This window comes from Chenopodium album, chromosome 3 (genome assembly GCF_948465745.1).
Source record: "Chenopodium album chromosome 3, dcCheAlbu1.1, whole genome shotgun sequence".
Taxonomy (NCBI): Eukaryota; Viridiplantae; Streptophyta; class Magnoliopsida; order Caryophyllales; family Amaranthaceae; genus Chenopodium; species Chenopodium album.
In genome coordinates, this window is record NC_137836.1 from 81,029,486 (window position 1) to 81,048,926 (window position 19,441).

General features: G+C 33.0%; 2 protein-coding genes across 2 annotated transcripts; one reads left to right on the forward strand and one right to left on the reverse strand.

The window, feature by feature from the left end:
- The first annotated feature begins 429 nt into the window (after positions 1–429).
- On the forward strand, positions 430–10,145 carry LOC145619271 (proteinaceous RNase P 2-like). Its single transcript, XM_081673935.1, has 7 exons — positions 430–560; positions 2,581–3,602; positions 4,096–4,197; positions 4,326–4,498; positions 4,936–5,056; positions 5,861–5,929; positions 9,474–10,145. The coding sequence occupies exons 2-7, from the start codon at positions 2,715–2,717 to the stop codon at positions 9,720–9,722; spliced, it is 1,602 nt and encodes a 533-aa protein (XP_081530061.1). The 5' UTR covers positions 430–560; positions 2,581–2,714; the 3' UTR covers positions 9,723–10,145.
- A 243-nt stretch (positions 10,146–10,388) lies between these two features.
- Positions 10,389–16,858, reverse strand: LOC145619279 (alcohol-forming fatty acyl-CoA reductase-like). Its single transcript, XM_081673947.1, has 10 exons — positions 16,732–16,858; positions 16,404–16,507; positions 14,663–14,865; positions 14,088–14,188; positions 13,581–13,773; positions 12,022–12,183; positions 11,820–11,901; positions 11,375–11,644; positions 11,029–11,156; positions 10,389–10,837 (listed from the first exon to the last, which is right to left on the reverse strand). The coding sequence occupies exons 1-10, from the start codon at positions 16,808–16,810 to the stop codon at positions 10,684–10,686; spliced, it is 1,476 nt and encodes a 491-aa protein (XP_081530073.1). The 5' UTR covers positions 16,811–16,858; the 3' UTR covers positions 10,389–10,683.
- Positions 16,859–19,441: the final 2,583 nt, after the last annotated feature.

Genomic DNA, 19,441 nt, shown 5'->3' on the forward strand with positions numbered 1-19,441 from the left:
CTGTACTCACTAAAGATCTACTCCATATTATTATTGCCTAATACAGTAATACCTTGTGCCGATCAAACTATCTACAACATAAGGAGGGAGGAAGTTATCGCTCGGGTACCAACATTGATGATTTTGGTGTATATATATACTACGTATATATTATTACTGTACAATTAACTAAAAATTGCTATCCATTATAAAAATTTTGTCAAAAAATGTGCATTGGATCTAACTAGTTAATAATACTTTTATAAAGAGGTTTATTTATAATTTCAAATCATTATAAAGTCCAGTCTGTCACTTTAAGGATCCATAATTGCGCGATTGTAGAAAGTCTCGGACCGTTTATTTATTGGACGGATTTGACCCATTTATTAGCGGGGGCTCCAACCCATTGAAACAATAAAGGGTAAAAAAAACCCGATGAACATAGTTACTGTAACGTGACAAAATGGGTCTTCTTGCTCCCTTCTCTCTCTCAGTCCTCCATTGAAGCGCTCTTGACGATCTCCATTGAAGCGCACTCATCATTCTCCATTACTAACTGTTTCTTCTGAGCAGCTTCTGAGGTAAGTTGTTGTTTCTTTTGGTATTTAATTTCACAATCTAGGGTTCATCTTTCATCTAATTGTTAGTATCTAGGGTTCATCTTTCATCTAATTTAGTTTAATAAGTTTTTAGGCTTCGAAAATCTTAAGTTTTCAATTATTGCTTCTAAAAATTTGATGATTGGAAACTTTACAGCAACTAGAGAAATTCACAGAGAACTCAATTCATTTTTCTGCTCCATTCCTCAACTTTACACGTCTATTTTTTTTTATCTTTTGATCTTAATAATTGCGTTATTTTATTTAATTTTTGATTAACGCAACGTAACCCTAATTTCTTTTTTTCACTTTTGAAAAATTTGGTGTTGAAGTTTTAGCTGCATTTTAGTATGTGGTTAAGCCGATATCCCTAAAATTATGAGATAATTGAATCAAATTTGGTTGCTAATGTTTTGGACAACCTTTTAATGTTGAGATTGGGCTAAGAAATTAGACCTCTGCTTTCTCAGTTATTCTTCCTTTGTTTGATGAATATTAGGTAAATTTACAATTAAGTTGTAATACGGCTACTAATTATTATAAATAAGCAATAATATTGGTAGAATACTACTTCAATATAATTAAGTCACATATTAAGTATTAAATTATAGTGAGGAGTGTGAAAAGCTATGTTACTTGGACTCGGAAGAAGTGTCAAATTAGACACGGGTGTCCAAGCATCGGACTCGCTCATTTTCTTGAAAAAAAATTGTGATTTTAGTTAAAAATGAAGTGTCCAAGTATCAGTGTCAGTATCCGACAAGTGTCGTGTCGACACGGACACGTGAGGTAAATGAAAGAGTCCGAGTAACATAGGTGAAAAGTATGAATTGAAGTCCATGAGAGCAAGGCGGCCGCACATTAGCTAGTAGGCAATACTCCAATACTACAGCTATATTGTACTAGTAGGGAAAACTAGTTAAGTTCAATTATATATTCCTACATACAATGTAATTTTCTGGCAATGCTGGTTCTGTTTTTTTTGTTTTTGTTCCCTACGGACACCATCAAGGTAAGACATCTAATAAAAGGGAAGTTAATACTACCTCCGTTACTGGTTATGTGCAACAATTAGACATTTTTCCTCTATGTTTTATGTCAAATCGTTGCACATAACATGTAACGGAGTTAGTAATAAAGAAACATAAACCGAATTTCACGTGACCCATTCCGATAGAACCAGGTGCCTGACTATGAACATTCCTAGAGTTTGCCTTCTGTCTGTTTTTTTGTTTTCTTCATACTCTGAGTATAATTCTAGTTGCTATACAAGTCCTCTTTTTGGTTGAATTGAGTAGATGAGCAAGAGCATATGTGAAATCACTTCCAGTACTTTGTATGTGATTATGAGGATAATTAAATTGAAATTAAGGGGCTACCTTCAAGAAACGAAGGGACTACTTTATACTCATCCCAACAAAAGTAATTTTCTATATTGATTATGTTCAATTCACTCAATTTAATACTTTAATTTGAATTTTGAGTCTTCATAAATGGATGCTAAGGAGAACATTTATTTTTGGTTCATGTAGCTGACTTTTATGGGATTAAGGCTTTGATTGATTGAATGTTGAGTCTTCAATATAATAAGGAAAAACACAAATTTGACTAAATTTCACCTATTTTGTACACTAATCCTTGGAGGTTTTTTTTTTTTTTTTTTTTTTTTTTTTTTTTTTTTTTTTTTTTTTTTTTTTTAAAATAATTCATATTAATATGCACTTTTACACATGTAATTTTCACAAATTTTTATTACAAAGTTATTGATCTTTAACAATAAACAAAAATAAATAAATTGGTCCAATGATCATTACTCCTAAAGTCCTAAGTTGAACTAGTGTCCTTCATAATATTATTTTGTATTTTATTTCCTCCTTAATTGCGTAGTATATTCAACATTAACAATTTTTTTTTAATTATTTACATTAATTTTTTTCCTTTTAAATTTATTAGACACTCCAATGACCTTTTATTTTGATAATTTTTATTCTTCTAATTGCAGCAATTACCCCTAATTTCTCAAAACCTTACAAAGCTTCATCAGTAGAGGTTTAACATTCCTTTTACTACTCCCTATTTTTCGCCCCACCCACTAGAAAAAAACAACCCCTCTTTAATTTTTAGTTCTTCCCAACAATGAAGAAGAAACGAACCCCAGAAACCCAACTACAATACGAACTGGGTACTTGTTCCAAGCAAAACGATCTCAAAAAAGCAATTTCTCTTTACAATTCAGCTTTATCCCAAAACCTCCGTCTCTCTCATCATCACTTCAATTCAATCCTCCATCTTTGTTCGTCACTTGAATCTCTCTCCTCTCCCAACAAATCATTTGCTCTTGAAAATGGGTTTCGTGTTTTCGAGCATATGCAATCCAATAAAATCCCACCAACTGAGGCTACAATTACCCAAGTTGCGCGCCTTGCAGCTGCCAAAAATGATCCAGATTATGCATTTGAGTTGATCAAATGTGCAAGGGATAAAGGGGTTTCGCCACGGTTGAGGACTTATGGTCCTGCATTGTTGAAGTACTGTGAGAATTTGAGGATTGAAGAAGCTTATGGTGTGGAGGAGCATATGAAGGGTAATGGGGTGAAGTTAGAAGAGGGAGAATTGAGTGCCCTTTTAAGGGTTAGTGCTGAAGTTGGGAGAGAGGAGAAGGTGTATGAATATTTGAGTAAGTTGAGGGGGGTGGTGAGGGGTGTGAGTGAGGAGACTGCTGGGGTTGTGGAGAAGTGGTTTCAAGGGGCGAAGGCGGCCGAGGTTGGTGTCGAGGCGTGGGATGTTGGGAAGGTGAGGGAAGTGAGGGAGAGGTGTGGGGGTGGGTGGCATGGGATGGGGTGGTTAGGGAAGGGACCTTGGGAGGTGAAGAGGGTTAAGATTGGTGATAATGGGGTATGTTGTGGGTGTGGGGAGCGGTTGGTTTGTGTCGATATCGATTGTGGGGAGACCGAGAGCTTTGCGCAATCAATTGCTGGTTTGGCTATGGAGAGGGAAATCAAGTCTGATTTTAAGAGTTTTATGGTGAGTGTTATGTTTGCTTTGTTGGTTTTATTTGAATGATTGTGATTTGTTTGATTGTAGGTACATTAAATTTGATTTTTTTTCTTCTTTGAGTTAGCATTTGTTTAGCTTGATTTTGTTCTGCCCTCAAACATTCTAATAACACTACTAGAGTATATTAAAAACATTTGTTAACTCTGGGTGCTAAGATTTGTTAACTTTTTAAAATTTTGTGGGAGGAAAAGATTGTAGTGCTTTGAACAATCTAATGGAGGCTATGACTGTAAAATATAAATGGAGAAAGATTTTATATTTGTAAGTTATGTTTAGCTACTTTTATCATTTTTACTAGCTAAAGATAAAGAACCATGATGGAGAACTGGATATACAATTGCTGAAATGTCTGATGGAAATACTTAGTGGGAGATAGCTTAAGCTATTGTAGTTCACAGCACTAAGCATCGTTTCATTATTCTGTTCTTAGAGCTCATGTTGCTCTTGTATGTTGCTGCAGGAGTGGATTGATAGCCATTCAGGTTATGAGGCTATAGTAGATGGAGCAAATATTGGGCTCTACCAGCAAAATTTTTCGGAGGGAGGGTTCAGTATCGCACAGGTGAAACATTTCTATTTGTTTTCTGTATTTCTGTTTCCGTACCTTTGTTGTTGGCATCACTTAATTATATAACACAACTAATTTTAATTCTTTATTTTGCTTTCGATATGGAAATTGTAATAGAGCAGCTTGAAGCTGTAGTAATGGAATTGTATACTAGGAATAAAAGGTGGCCTTTGGTTGTCTTGCACAAGAAACGTCTACGAGCATTTCAGGAGAACCCTTCCAGTCAAAAACTGCTTGAGGAATGGCTATCTCAAGGCATACTCTATGCTACACCTAGTGGATCAAATGATGATTGGTGAGGATTTCCATACTTTTTTTGCATGGGCATTTCACGTCATTGTTGTTCTATTGTAACCGAGACAGTTGGTTGATTTTCTATTTTTTTGGTTATTAGATTTGGCCTTCGATTTAAATTTTCATGAGTTGCGACGGATTTTTTATTTTTATTTTTATTTTTTTAATAGTCTAGCGCTTTGTTTTTTAAAGTATAATTATTCAAACGTGCTGTTTGTGAACAGTATAAGATCTTTATATCTGACTTTTACTTTCTGACTGATAACACCTTGATTAAACGGATTGAGTCCCAAATTTATCAAATTTCATCTGGCAATACTTATTTCCAAATTCCTGTTATTGGCTAGATGATCCTTTTGTATTATTATATAAAATATCTTTAGTGTTTTTTTATCTCTCTTGCCTACACCACTAAAATTTTCATTTAAATGTGTTCAGGTATTGGCTCTATGCTGCTGTGAAGATGAAGTGCTTGCTTGTCACAAATGATGAAATGCGTGATCATATTTTTGAACTCCTTGGGAGCAGCTTTTTTCTGCAGTGGAAGGAACGGCATCAAGTATGTACTCGTTTCTTTAGTAGTTGAGTGACAAGTTTGCCATGATGGGCATATTGGCTATACCGAGACTGCTGATTTCTGTGATAGGGTAGAATTGTTAGATCAGTTTTTGTGATTTGTGGTAGATATTTTTGTTTTACTCCAATTTATGGCAATAATTAATGCATGCGTGAACTGATCTATTTGTGAACTGATTATTTGAGGAAATTATGGTTAGCTTAGGCGTCAATTGTTTAGATTTGTGGAGTTGGAAGTTTCAATCCCCGGAGTTTGTATGTTGTAACATTCTTAAAGTATCATTTCTCCTATTGGTGGGAAGTTAGATGTTATTTCCAACTAAACAACTGCCAACACATGGAGATGATGTTGTGGGGAGGAAAGAAAGGGAGGGCAAGGAATTACGGGAATATAGTATGTACCTTATGAGGAATTCGGTTCGATGTGGTATCACTATCATTATATTGCTTCATTGAACCATAGTGATTTGCTGTATTGGTGGTAGAATTTTATTTGCTGCATTATAGATTTATAGGTATAGCCTTGAGAAATGACTATATTTTAACCTTTGGAAAGAGAACCTGTTAATTATACTAGTCCATATGTGTTTGTTTGTTGACTTGTTTCTTATTATGTGCAAACTTTGTGCTTCTTCAAATTTGTTACTGTATTGTACTAGTCCATGTGTGTGTGTCCATCGACTTGTTTCTTATTATGTGCAAACTGTGTGCTTCTTCAAATTTCTTACTATCGTTTTTAGAATTTCATTTTTCACCTCTTTAATAAGCCTATTATTTGATTTTGTAGGTCCATTATACGTTTGGGAAAGGAGTTCCCAACCTTAAAATGCCTCCAACATACTCTATTCTTATTCAGGTATTTGTTTAAATCTTGGTCTTATCTCTTTTTTGGTCTCCATTTTTATTTTTTTGATTTAAAAAAAACCTTCGTGTCTTATTTGGCATGTGAGAGTGAATAGCTGGATTTGGGAATAGTAGGGTTAGCATGAAATAACAGTCGACTGTTGGTATGTGAAAAGGGAATATATATGGGTCACTTTAAAGTCTCTAGTGGTTGGTTTTTACTCAAGGAAGAACGTTGGAGGAAACATATATGTGTGCTTTGAGTAAATTGGTATTAGAGTATATAAGTCACACCTAATGACTAATTAGACTGGCCATCCTAGAAAGCTGCCTTATTGAGTGTAATCTGTTTCCCGACCAAATTTGAGATCTTCAAGGAGTAGTTAGGTCAATTATGATGACTGTGCTTTTTGAAAACTGTAATGTGTGTTAGGTAAATTGGTGTTAGGGCACTTAAATCATGCTCTTTTTCAGGTAGGACATCCTATGAGACGAGTGGGTGGGATGTCCTTGACCCAAATCAGCTCCCTAGGGAACCAAATAGGTCTAGAATAGGTTGTCCTAATCCTCTCACAACAGGAAGGTGATAAATATATTGCATGTGACCAACCATAAAGTGCTGGTCCTCAAATTGTTGTTGGACCATTAGCTTGAGTTTAGGCTGATAATGGATACAGTCCTGCCGACATGGGAACTGCAAAAGGTAATGTTATTGGGCGTGCTAGAGAGGATTTTATATGGCTTGGTGTCAAATGTTGTTTGCCATGCTCGATGGCTCAATGCATACTGATGGGAAAAGGGCTAGAGTGTGAACTGTAAGAATTTCTTATATTTGGAGTTTTCTCATTTTACATACTCCGTAGCTGTTTCAAAGGTTTATACTTCTGTGAGCTATGTTTTGGTGACCACTCTCATGTAGGAGACTCAGGGTTATCTGTTAAATGTGGTCCATTTGTCTTGGTCAGTTATAAACCTTATAGCTAGAGTTTTAAATCACGATTTAATTGTGGATCTGTTTTAGCAGACATTGTGGATGCTTTTTGCAGCGGCCTTGTTGGTCTATTATTACAGTCATGAAAGCTTTTTTTTTTTAAAGAGATTATAGCCAAACTTTTATTTTCTAGCTTTAATCTTGTTCTTTTTTGGGAAAGTAAAAAAAAATCTGGTATGTTTGGTACTTTGGTTCACCATCAAAAAGGTTAAGGGATTTGAAAGGAAATAGAGGGAGGAGCACAATCACATCAAACCCAATTTATTAGTTCCTGGTCAATTGGTCATCCTTTTTTAACCTACTCTTGTTTTATCCTAGTTCCCCCCTTCATCTCCTTCTTTTGACCATCCTCTTTGATCAGTATGATCACTTCATTAGTCACTCCATAATTCCCTCCCTTTTTGTTATTTATGATAACTATTAAAGTGAAAATACCTATATAACCAAATAGTGGGTAAAATATAAAGTTTTTTGATCTTAAAAGCATCAAACTCCAACCTTTCCATCTATGTATGTGCTAGCTGTGAGTTGCAACCAAGATGTAATGAGATTTCGATTTTTTCAGTAGCCAACAGATCAATAAATAATTTGCTTTTACGTGATGCATTCAACGGTCATATGAGCCCAGTTAGCAGTGACTCCCCATGCCATAGCTTTTGAATTAGTGTAATAGAAGACATCATTCCATCTTTGATCATATTCATATTCTTGTATTAAGTTTACATTACAGAGCCTAGTTTCTGTTTTATATCTCTGATTTAAGACTCTCGAGAAGATATCACTTTGAATTTGAAAAGGGGGCGGTTGATTTTGCACAAAGAAGCTATGTGTTATTATCTACCTTAACTTTTGGCAGGTTTATGGATTTTGCAGTGTTCTGAGTAAATAAAATGCTTTCGGTATATGTTGCTTTGTATCTATGGAGGCCTTAATGGAGAAAGTCTTTTTTTGTTTATTTATTTTTTTATTATCCATCCGTGGTTGGTGTGGATATTTGTGAGGCTAAGGTAATAGTTGATGGTTGTGGATTTAGAGGTAGGAGATGGAATAGAAAAGGGGTCCATGGATGAACCAGATTTTAAATATGTGTAGTCTGTGTAGATGGTTAACCTCTGTTAAATCTTCTTTTGATGACTGAACTGTTAAAAGGATAAAGTTATTAGTTAAGAAGTGAAGCTTTCCTCTTAAAAGTAAACTATTATCTTCGATGTTATTGGCCCCTTGGTGATCTGGTTGTGCAGCTTGTGCTTATCTTACTCCCATATATAGTGACATGTTATATGTGGCTGAGTTGTCACTGAGTCTTCATCTTTGTTTATAGCCATCTAGGTATTATAGACTTTTTCATAATACCTACTTTAGTTTCAATTTGTTTCTGGAAACCTGGTGAGAGACTTTAATTGGTGAGTGCCCCCCACCTTGAAATGGGCGTATAATATTATAATGTATTAGATGGGTTGTAAGCACTTTTGTCACTCGTAACCCTTATGCCTATTTCCATTTTATCTTCACATAATCTGTCACTTGTAATTTTAGGTCTGTTTGTTGTGAGCTTGGGGAACGACTATATAAAGACTATGTTGCTTCTGTGCAGCTGTGCCTTTCCATTCGAAGGTGTTCAGGAAACGTAATGTGTGTGTTAGGTAGATTAGTGTTGGGGGACTTTAAGAGTTTAAGTCATGCCAAATGAGCTGTTAGAATAGCCTTCCTACGTTAGCATCTTATGAGGGATTAGCTTATATTTGGCAGGTTTGAGTTGCAACACAGAATCTCAAAATTAAAAGATGCAACTTGATCTAAATGAGCTATTCAAGGATTCTCTATAAGTTGATTTTTAAAAGTGAAACAACCTTGTTGAGATATCTAAAATTCTATAATGCCAAATGGAAATTGCAAACTGCTTGTACCTGAGTTCTAGAAGGCTTTTAGCCTAAGGCTTTAGTTCATTTTGTGTGCATATATGGAGATTTAGTAGTGTTGGATAACATAATTTTAAATAAGTTTTGGCTCTTCCTATATGGGAACAATTGGTGTTTGATGCTAGGAGATCCCATTGGCTATTCAAGGGTTATCTTTAGGTTCTCTTTATGAAGGCTAGAAATGTCGTGTAAATTCAATCGATGTCAGAGCTCATAGATTGTTCAGAGCCAGAGGGCAATCCCATAAGATGTCATATTAAGAGAACCCACCAGTGATACCAAAGGTATACATCTGAGGCAAGTTTTGGAGAGTCTGTTGGGAACTAAGCTATCACCTGCTGTATGATGGGATGTGTTCCTAGTTTTTATTTCATTTATCATCTTAATCTAACTTGGATTACTAAAATTGTTCGTGAATGTGATTATTAACCTTAACATGAAATTGGTACGACTTCTTGCCATTTTCTGAGAGAATATTATGCAGTTGCTTTCACCTGCTTTCTGTCCATTTTTGGCAATTGGGGTGATCATTGTGATATAGTCTTTTCATTGATTGTGCAGCTACTCTGTATTATTTTACACCTTTTAATTGGATCATGTAATTGCTCAAACTGCTTATAGATTTCTGGTTCATATCATTTCTGCAGGAATCAGAGAATGGATCTTGGCATATCCCAATAGCCAGTGAAAACACCGACGAGTTCTCAAGAAGTTGGCTTTGCATCACTAGGCCGAGTAGTTTTAGCAACTCTTCCAATTCGGGTGAGTCAATGCATGTTACATCAAAAAATTGCAGCAACGGAGGTCAAGTTTCTCATCACAGTTCTGGAAATGGGGTTGCATCCCTGACTGGTAAAAGGAAGGAGAGAGATCCATCTCCTTCCAGACTGGATTAGCTCATCAGTAACAATTTATTTTATTTTTACTCCATTGCACGGCTCCTTTTGCTTCTCCATGGCTATGAAGTAGATCATTACCCACAATTTACAGCCACATAAAGTATGCACGGTATATCTTTTTTTGACCTGACTGTAACAATTTTTTGAAGAGGGAAACTTTCAGGCAGGCCATTATTTGTCCGACTGTTGAAATTTGCTTGTACTTATTTGGTGGTATATCAAAAGTTAAATGACATTTTATAATTAACAGGTATGTTATTAAGCCTTTGAGGCCCTTGATTGCAACTATACAATACTAGAGTAGTAGGGTATAAGATGATTTTTTTTTTCCTTATTTGATTTATGAAATCTAAAGCTAGATTACCTGTTAACATATCTAAACTCTATATATTGCAGAAATAACCAATAATTTTAGTCTCATTGCATATCATATTGTCACCATAAACGAGTTTTTGTTATTGATTAACCGTTAGTCATTAAAATTTCAATATTGCACAATTCTGTTGCAAAGAGAAGCTTGAATTCATTATTGTCTGAAAATTGTATGCACAATTGGTTCCTTCATGTGTCAAATAATGATAATATTGACATTGTCACAATCTATAGGTATATGATCAAAATAATTCATAGGTACCCTTTTTTCGAGGGCAAAAGATACAATAGATGAATAGATATATATATTAATTTTAACAATAATGTCATAATGATCCAAAAGATAGGTGAATTACTTCCAAATCTCTAGGACTGTAACACCAATTACATAATGGATTTGACTGTGATCAGGCATAGTAACTTGATTACAGTCCCAACTATATAGTAAGCACATAATTAATAAACATATAGCAAATTTGTGTAATAAATAAATTTAATAATTTTTCTTTGTTTTAAACACTTGGACCGACTTTCTTCCTCTGCTTAATTATTGCTACTGAAGCTGCTGCTGCTGTTGCGAGTAGTTTCACTTGAAGACGTACTTTACTAAACAAGGAAGATGAGTGTTCATGAAGTAGTCTTCCCAGTTAACAGCTTTAGGATCAAAGTAGAATATATCTGTTTCCAATCCTCTATCTTTTGCTGCCATCCTTAACTTCTCAGTGTTGCTGTCATCATATCTGCAACATATTTTCAAACTCTGTAAGTCATTTTGTTTAGAAACAGTTTTGTGCAACATAAATAAAGTCTATAGTGCTGCCTCATTGGGAATATTTGTTGTCACATTACTAGTTGATTTACAACACAAATGTGACGATTAATTCTGGATTGAGGGAGTATAATTCTATAAAATTGTTTCAGTGTAACTTACAAGCCCTTGAAGAACAAATATGGTCTGTAAATTTCTATCAGCCGCATCACATGGTTGATCTTCCTGCTCTGTTCCAGAAATGTGCCCTTAAAGGATTGACAAAACGCAATGTTCGCTATTTCGAGGGCCTGTTGAGGAAAAAAAAATGCCAAATTAATACCAACTCTATTATTATTGTAAATTAGGGAGAAAAAAAAGATGGCCAACATCATTTTAAATAAGTAATTTCTGCAAGTACTGGACAACTAGTCTGGGTTTATAACTCCATACGCTCCATGATCATATAAAGAACATTATTACGTGTTGAATTTGATCGAAACAAAATTTTAGGAGATAAGCGCGGTACCTTCAAGGGTAGTAAGTAATGAAGAGTAAGGTATCGCTTGAAGCTAGCCATGGAGCCTAAGACCCTGACATGGCTAACTATGACAGGTTTTCCATCCTTATTAATCCATGGATGCCTCCTGAAATACTGGTAGGCTACTTCATGAAGTGTTGTTAATGAAGTCGGGTTTCTTACTGATGATCCAACTTGGTATATCCTTGGATTTCCAGGTTGATTTGCATGAATCATGGCTGCTACTATGATTGAGTTGGCTACCATATCAGCAGGAATCTGCACATTGAGTTGGCTACAAATCATACTCTTAAAACACAAGACCGTATATAAGTTTTGTATATTATAATCATTCCGTATGCATGCATTATATAATGAATACGTTTATACTTGTTACTATATATTAGTATAGAACTATGGATTACTCATTTAATCATTTTTAGGGTGACCTTACCACATCAACAGTCGAGTCGGGGTCGCCTACGAAGCATGGCAACCTCCCTTTACCATAAGCAACAGCTAAACTGTCAATTGTCCTGCAAAAATTTTGGTGCAAAAGTCAGTATTCAGTATAATATGGAGTAGTTATCGTTTGTATCTAATGACTCGGGACATTCGCTAGCATTTGCCATAATATTTAAGAAAAAGTTCATTACCTAATACCTTCGACCCAACCGGGGAAGGGTTCTTTATAAGTGCTGGTGACGATGGTAGGACGAATAATAACAACAGGAATGTCTCCCTTTTCATGGAGTAGTACCATCTCTCCTAACGCCTTTGTAAACACATAAACATTTGGCCATCCCCAGTGCTTTGCCCTGATAAATTAATTAATAAAGCACAAATTTAATTAATACGGAATAATAATTATAGTTTGTGTATATGTTCGTGGTGTGGTGTCACGAAAAGATGGTGCGTGTAGTATTATTACAAAGAACATGGTAATCCGGTTTAAAGCACAAATTAATACTGTGTTCGAAATTTATCCAAACTATCGTAAAGTGGCTAGTGTTAAATGATTTATTACGAGTCTAGGTCACATCTCAATCTATGAATAGAGTTACCTTGTGAAATTACAAGGTCTATCATCAACATTATTAAATGTATATATCCTTATAGAGTTATAGTACAACCTTCTTTCTCGTATTAATGTTAATATCAAACTGTCTTATTCATCAGTTTTTGGGGGAAAGTGTTTTGGTATGATCTCTATGATATAGGACAATATTTATGAGTAAATCTGTGTATGAATAGAGAAAAGGATGTTGCAGTAAAATAAATAAATAAATAAATTAATTAATTAATACTATATTATTGAATGAAGATAAGACATTAAGACCACAGTCTAAGAATGTGAAGGCAAAGCAGTTGGTAGTTGGTCACTGGTCTAGAACTGATTTAAAAGTGTGTAAATGAGCTACTACCTCCGTTACAAGTTATGTGCAACAATTTGACATAAAGCAAAGAGGAAAAATGTCTAATCGTTGCACATAACCTGTAACGGAGGTAGTATATGAGTACAAATTTAGCCTTATGAAAAAAAAAAAAAAAAAAGGTAAGACAACAGAAATGGCTGAGCCAATTGATTTGAAGTTGAAGCTGATTTGAATAATGTCAGCCCTCAGAAAAGATAGTAGACATTCTACAACTTAATCTACTTACTTGTGTTTATCATACGGACCCTAATTAATAATCCTTCAATCTCTTTTTGTTTGCACCATAAACTTGTTTTTTATGAGTATTTTTTGGGTCAAATGGACTAACTTATAAGAACACGTTAAAAATGGCTCGTATAATATTTTTAATAACTAAGATAATTTCATTGTACTTGATCAACCATAATATTCATCCATTTCTTGTAGTGTCTCTCTCACATTGGATAGTCAGTCAGTCGTAGTTAGTAGCCTTAGTAAAGCTAATTTCCAATGGTTCATAAGAATTCATTTATTAGGCGGCAATGAAAGTTACAGTATATAGTAGGTACTTCCTAATTAAGAAGTGTAGATAGCGGGCCAATGACACACTAACCTATTTAACTCAACTCTTGACATGTGTATTATGTAGCTATCACAGATTATAAAAGTCAATTCCTTGTTCACGCCTTGTTATATTAAAGGCAATTAAATTATTTACGGAATATAACATAAGTATGTCGGTTAAATCATAACACTAAAACTAACATTATGTTTCTATTTCAAAGTTAGTCTTGACATACCTTTCAAGGCCCATGTCCCTCATAGATAACTTGATAGTATCTGCCGTGGCTCCCTCAGCTTGAAGCTCCGCCAATTTGTCTTCAACAAGTCTCTTCTCGGCTTCGATGTCTAGCCCAGGTCTCCCATTCAATGTGTCTCCCATGAAGTAAGGACTCTCCTTTACTAGTCCAGCCGTTTCACCCGAAACATAAGCTGATCAAAATTATCACCTCTAATATTGGTCAGCACGAGTCTGATTTAAGATTGCTAGCTTAAATAGTGTATCAATAAACACGGGACTTTTTAATTTTAGACTTAACCCCGACACATTTTACACTCTTAATAAGTGTCTTGTGTTCAACCATGTCACGTACATACTAATATTTAATTTACATGTACCCCTTTATATGATCTTCAATACGAAGTATAATTTAATTATTATGTATAAGATCAAAATTATTGATTATGTTATTTAAACCCTAGAAAAGTAACGATGATATGAAAATAAACTCAATTTTTGTACTAACCAGTCGATACTTGGACGAGCACCTCCAAGTGTTTACATTTCTTAGCAAAGTCCAGTACATGCTTGGCTCCGAAAGTATTAAGGTATAACGAAGCATCATACCTGTAACAATTTTTTCAATTATCTCAATCGTTTATCTATAATCATTCCGTAAATAAATTTAATTTTCTAACACGAAGTGTTAGCCACTTAACAAGCTAGGGTAAACAAAGAAAAAACGTTCACATCTGCATTAATTATCACGTCCCTTTTTTAGTAATTTTTCGGATCTAGTTTATTAACCAAATAAGAATAACACGGTGGTTTAAGTAATTGTTAACTACTCGTATTAAGTAGCTATCAGCGGCTAATTGGGTTACTTTATGGATAAATTAGGTTATTTTATGGATAAAGAAGTTAGACATACACTACTTGGGTCATTTTCAATTAAATAAAATCTCACTTATAATCAAACATATTGTATGTTATTTAAAAACAATAATTTCAATACAACTTCCCTAAAAAAATAATATAGAGTAATAATGAAGTACTAACATAATTAATTACTTAATTATATATATTTCTAATAAAGTGTACCTTTCATCAAAGTTGGTAGTTGCAGCTAGGTTAACAATAACATCAACATCACTCCATAATTCTTCCTTTAATTTAGATTCATTGATTGCCAAGTCTTCACAAGTTATATCACCTGGCACCACTGTCACCTTTTCTTGTATGAAGGTATTGAAGTTTGCCCCCATCTTTTGCTTCACTACTTTGAACAAGTCTTTTCCAATCACCTAATAAACACAAAAAGTATTTGTACTTAGGTCATTACATTGCTCTTTTCTTTTCCAATTTCACTTTCTTTTTTTTTTTTTTACTCTATCTTATTGACAATTTGTTTGTAAATTAATAAGAAAAGCATGCAAAACAAAAAAAAAAAAAAAAAAAAACATGCAAGACTTTTTGCTAGGTCATCTATGAATTATTATGTTATAATCACGGACCCTCACCTCCGTCTGGATATTTATTTTATATATAGTCACACATATACTTTTGATCTAGCGTATACGTTTGAAAGGTGTTACCCTTTAATATATACTCCATAATATAAATCCGTAATTGCTTTTGTTTTATATACACACTTATAGTTATATATGATTGATGAGTTTAGTTTTATAAAAAATAAGTATTCTGTATATATGATATGAATTCATTATGTTATATCCTTAATCATACAATTTTGGGATAGTTTAATGACTATTATCATACAGAATTGCATATATGGATAAAGTGAGTGAACAATCACGTTCATGAGTTAGTGGAAAGAATTTAGTTGCTTGCATTATACCATTAATTGGTTTTCGTTAAAAATTTAGTAAATAATGTGCCAAAAAAGAAATAACAATTTCTTAAGATAGGGTTAGATTGTTAGGTAGGACACTATTTATTCATACAAATAGAAAGAAAGAAAGATGTGACAAAGTTCAAACATTTCTAGACTACAATGGCAAATCATATCAACCTAACACTTTAGCCTGAAAAAACCTCCAAATAATAACAGATTTCAGGGAATTGCCAAAATAAATAAATAAATAAAATTTATTGGAAAAAAAAATAAAAATAAATTTATAGCATATGTAATAATTTCTTCCATTTTTACTGGTACTCAGTAGTAGTTACTGAAACCAACTACCCTCCTGACCCAATAAGGACACCCATTAAGTAAGCAAAAGTAGGAGTATATATGTATGAAATTTGTCGTACTAAAGTTTTATACTCGTAAGATATATTTCCTTAAATAATCGTACATATTGTAGTTTACAACATAAATAACATGTTAGTAGCAACAACATACTAACATATGAGCGAGGTATTGGCCAAGTGATATGCACTAAGGACATGTGTATAGCCGTATAGGTCACGTATTCAAATCTCATTCTCAATCATTTATAATATCTGGAGTTCATTTGGACCAAAAAGAAACTAAAAGAGGAAAGTTCTGGTGTTCTTTTATTACTCCGTATTATAAAAAAAAATGTGTTCCAACTTGCAAAATATAATTCTTAATGTGACGCATTGATGAAGAATATATTGAGCTTCATTTTATGATTAAAAATCTAGCTATAGGAACTTTTTACGGGTGAAAAAAAAAAAAATTTAATTCTAGAAATTAAAAGACAAAAACTTGAAAAACACTAGCAACTCAATGTCTCACTAACCTTGTTTACGTGCTAAATAAACAAAAATACAGTAATTAGATAAAAGTAGCACAATGTTCATGTTAAACTTTATAAAAACAAGCTAAATTTTATAGAAAAAATATACTCCTTACCTCATTTTGCAATCTTAGTGAAGCTGATTTGTTATCAGCAGCTCTTAGTAGAAGATAAACTTTCTTCACATTAGGTTGAGACCTTAGCACCTTCTCTGCAAATACTACAAACCCAAAAGAAAGACGGTTGTTACGACTAGACCTGTCAAAATTCGACTCGATACCAATACGATGGTAAGAAAATCCCATCATATTTCCAAACTTAGTAAAACGGTAGTTTAAACAAACACTTCAATTCAAGTTCATTTTTTACTTTATGTGAACCAACCCATCTGACACGTCTAAATAACGTATAAATGAATAATAAAGATGGGGAGCGATATCATACTCTTTGCTAGAAATCCAGCTCCACCAGTGACTAAAATGGCCTTGTTCTCCAAAAACTTCAAAATGCTATCTAACTCCATTGTTAGAAAAACAAAAGAGAAGTTAAAAAAGAAGAGAAGATATAATATGGAGGAAAGAAAGAATAAATATAGAGAGAAGAAATATTGAGAAATGAGCGTTTTATAGGGTGAACATAAGAATAATAATAAGCGGGTATATATATAACATGTACTTGTATGATAATATAGGTGATCAGAAAATAGAAAGGGGTAAAAAAGAAAAGACAAAATAATAATTAGGTAGAGTATACGCAAGTAATATTAGTGGTGGATTAATATGATATATTGATGATTTGGTGGGCTAATTATGTAGTAAATAATTAATTAGAGAACTTGCATTATATAAAATAAATTATGAGAAGCTTGGTTAGACCCACTAATTTGCATAAAATTAGCGTGAAATTCACTAACATACTTTACCCAATAGTTTGGGTAACGCGTGCATGCGGTTCATATTTTGGTCAATGAGTTTTTTTTATACTTTCGTGGTTTGTAGAGAATTTTTTGGTGTGAGTAACTAGTTAACTACCCAATATTTGTTGAGTTTTATAAACATTACTATAATATAATGCGACTAGATCTTAAGCTTGACTCTACTCCGTAAATCTATATATAATAGGTATTTCGTATGTAGTTGTTTTTTTAATCATTAAGAAGTATTTTTTTTAGAGTATTATATAGTTATATTTAAAATTGACACGTATATATCGTCTAGTTACTCCACGTATCGATGACTCTATTGAATACTTTGTATAATAATTATCAATGAAAGATTAAGTATATACAATAATTAGCATAACCACTGAAAAACGAGTTAAAATAATTGGAAAATTTTGATTTTGCAGACACTAAATTTCATAAACTTTTTCTTTATTCATTCGAATCCAAATCTCTAATTCCTCCAAATTCAAATAATTATCTTTAATTTTAATTAAGATCATTAATGTACACATTGTTGGCGATTTTAGTTGTGGTAGTATATTACTCCATATAATTTAATGTTGTTTGCCTTCAAGTTATCAGGCTTGTATTTATAACCAACTAATTGTAATTAAGAATATGACATACATAAGTATATTACTCCATATAATTTAATGTTGTTTGCATTCAAGTTATCAGGCTTGTATTTATAACCAACTAATTGTAATTAAGAATATGACATACATAATTTTATTAAAAAACTGTTTATAGTAATTGAAACATTCTCCAAGGACTCCTACTCTCGCATGCTGTCTCCTAACATAGATAAAATGATATTTTTAAGGGAATAATCCAACAATAAATCCTAAGAATTCGCAATTTTTTTCAAACATTCTAAAATAGTGTACATATTGTAGGTCATTATCACACAAAAGAAGTCTAGTACGTATCATATTATAGTTAATTATGTGCTATTATGGTTTACGGAGTATGATATACCAATATTTGGGGGTTGAGTTAGATTGTGTCGGATGAAATTTCCCACCAAACATTCTATATTTTTTTCCTCAATTGTTTTTGGAGGTATTTGTTATGGTCTAAATATACAACTCGCACACCAACTGCCAGATTAATTTGTGATAAATAACAGTTGAAATTTGATATATAGTTTATGTAAGTAATTAAGCTATTAGATCATGCATGATCGAGATGCCAAATGTGAATAGAGATAAATTGTCAAACATGCAAAACTAATGTTTCTCTCCTTTTCATTAATCAATTATTGTTGAGTGGTCATCAATTAATCTATATTATATGGCTCAAACTTTTTTTTTTTTTTTTTTTTTTTTTTTTTGCTACATAAATGAGTGCAATTATAAATTAAGTTTCATATATAGAAGTATATAATCATATCTAGATAATCCCTCCGCGATGCTCAGCTTTGCAAATATCGAAAAAAAATAAATTAATTGCATTCATTTGATATAATTCTTACGGAGTAATATTAATAATATTGTTGACATAAGAGCTAAATAACCCATGACGATTTCAAGAATCAAAATGTAGGTATAAAAATGCAATTTTTTTTAAAAAAGAATTAAATCAATAAAAAATCAAAATTTAAGTAATATGAATAAAAAGGGAAAAAAAAATAGTGTTATGAAAATAGTTAATTCATAACAATTTTTTAGACTCATGGTCATATGACTCAAATAGCCTCATAGTATGAAGAAATTGGTGTAGTCATAGAGGGGTATACAACAAGCTAAGCTAGTGTTGTTTGACTTGACTCGAAAATTTCTTGCTCATGTTCTTTGAAATGGTCAACTTTTACTTTTGAAAGGTAATAGCAATTTCTTATTTCAAAATGGATCAATTAAAAATTACGAAGTTTTAATTTTTACACAAAATTATTGAGTTGTGTTAAAACTTGTTCAATTTATGCTTTTCAAAGTTTTAAATTTAATTAAGCTTTGACCAATTAATTCGAGTTGAAGTGAATTTTTGTCACAAATCTTTGACAGTTAATAGGAAAATAAATACTAAAACGTATTTGCTGACATAAAAGAAAACAACATCCACTAATGTGAAAATGGCACCAAAACGTACGACTCAAACGTGTTAATGGCAAAAATGTGGTCGTCCTGGTCGAAGTTATCCATGCCACCAAAAAGTAATGCGAAGTAAATCATAAATTCCAAAATCAATAAATAAGGTTGTTTACTTATTTTG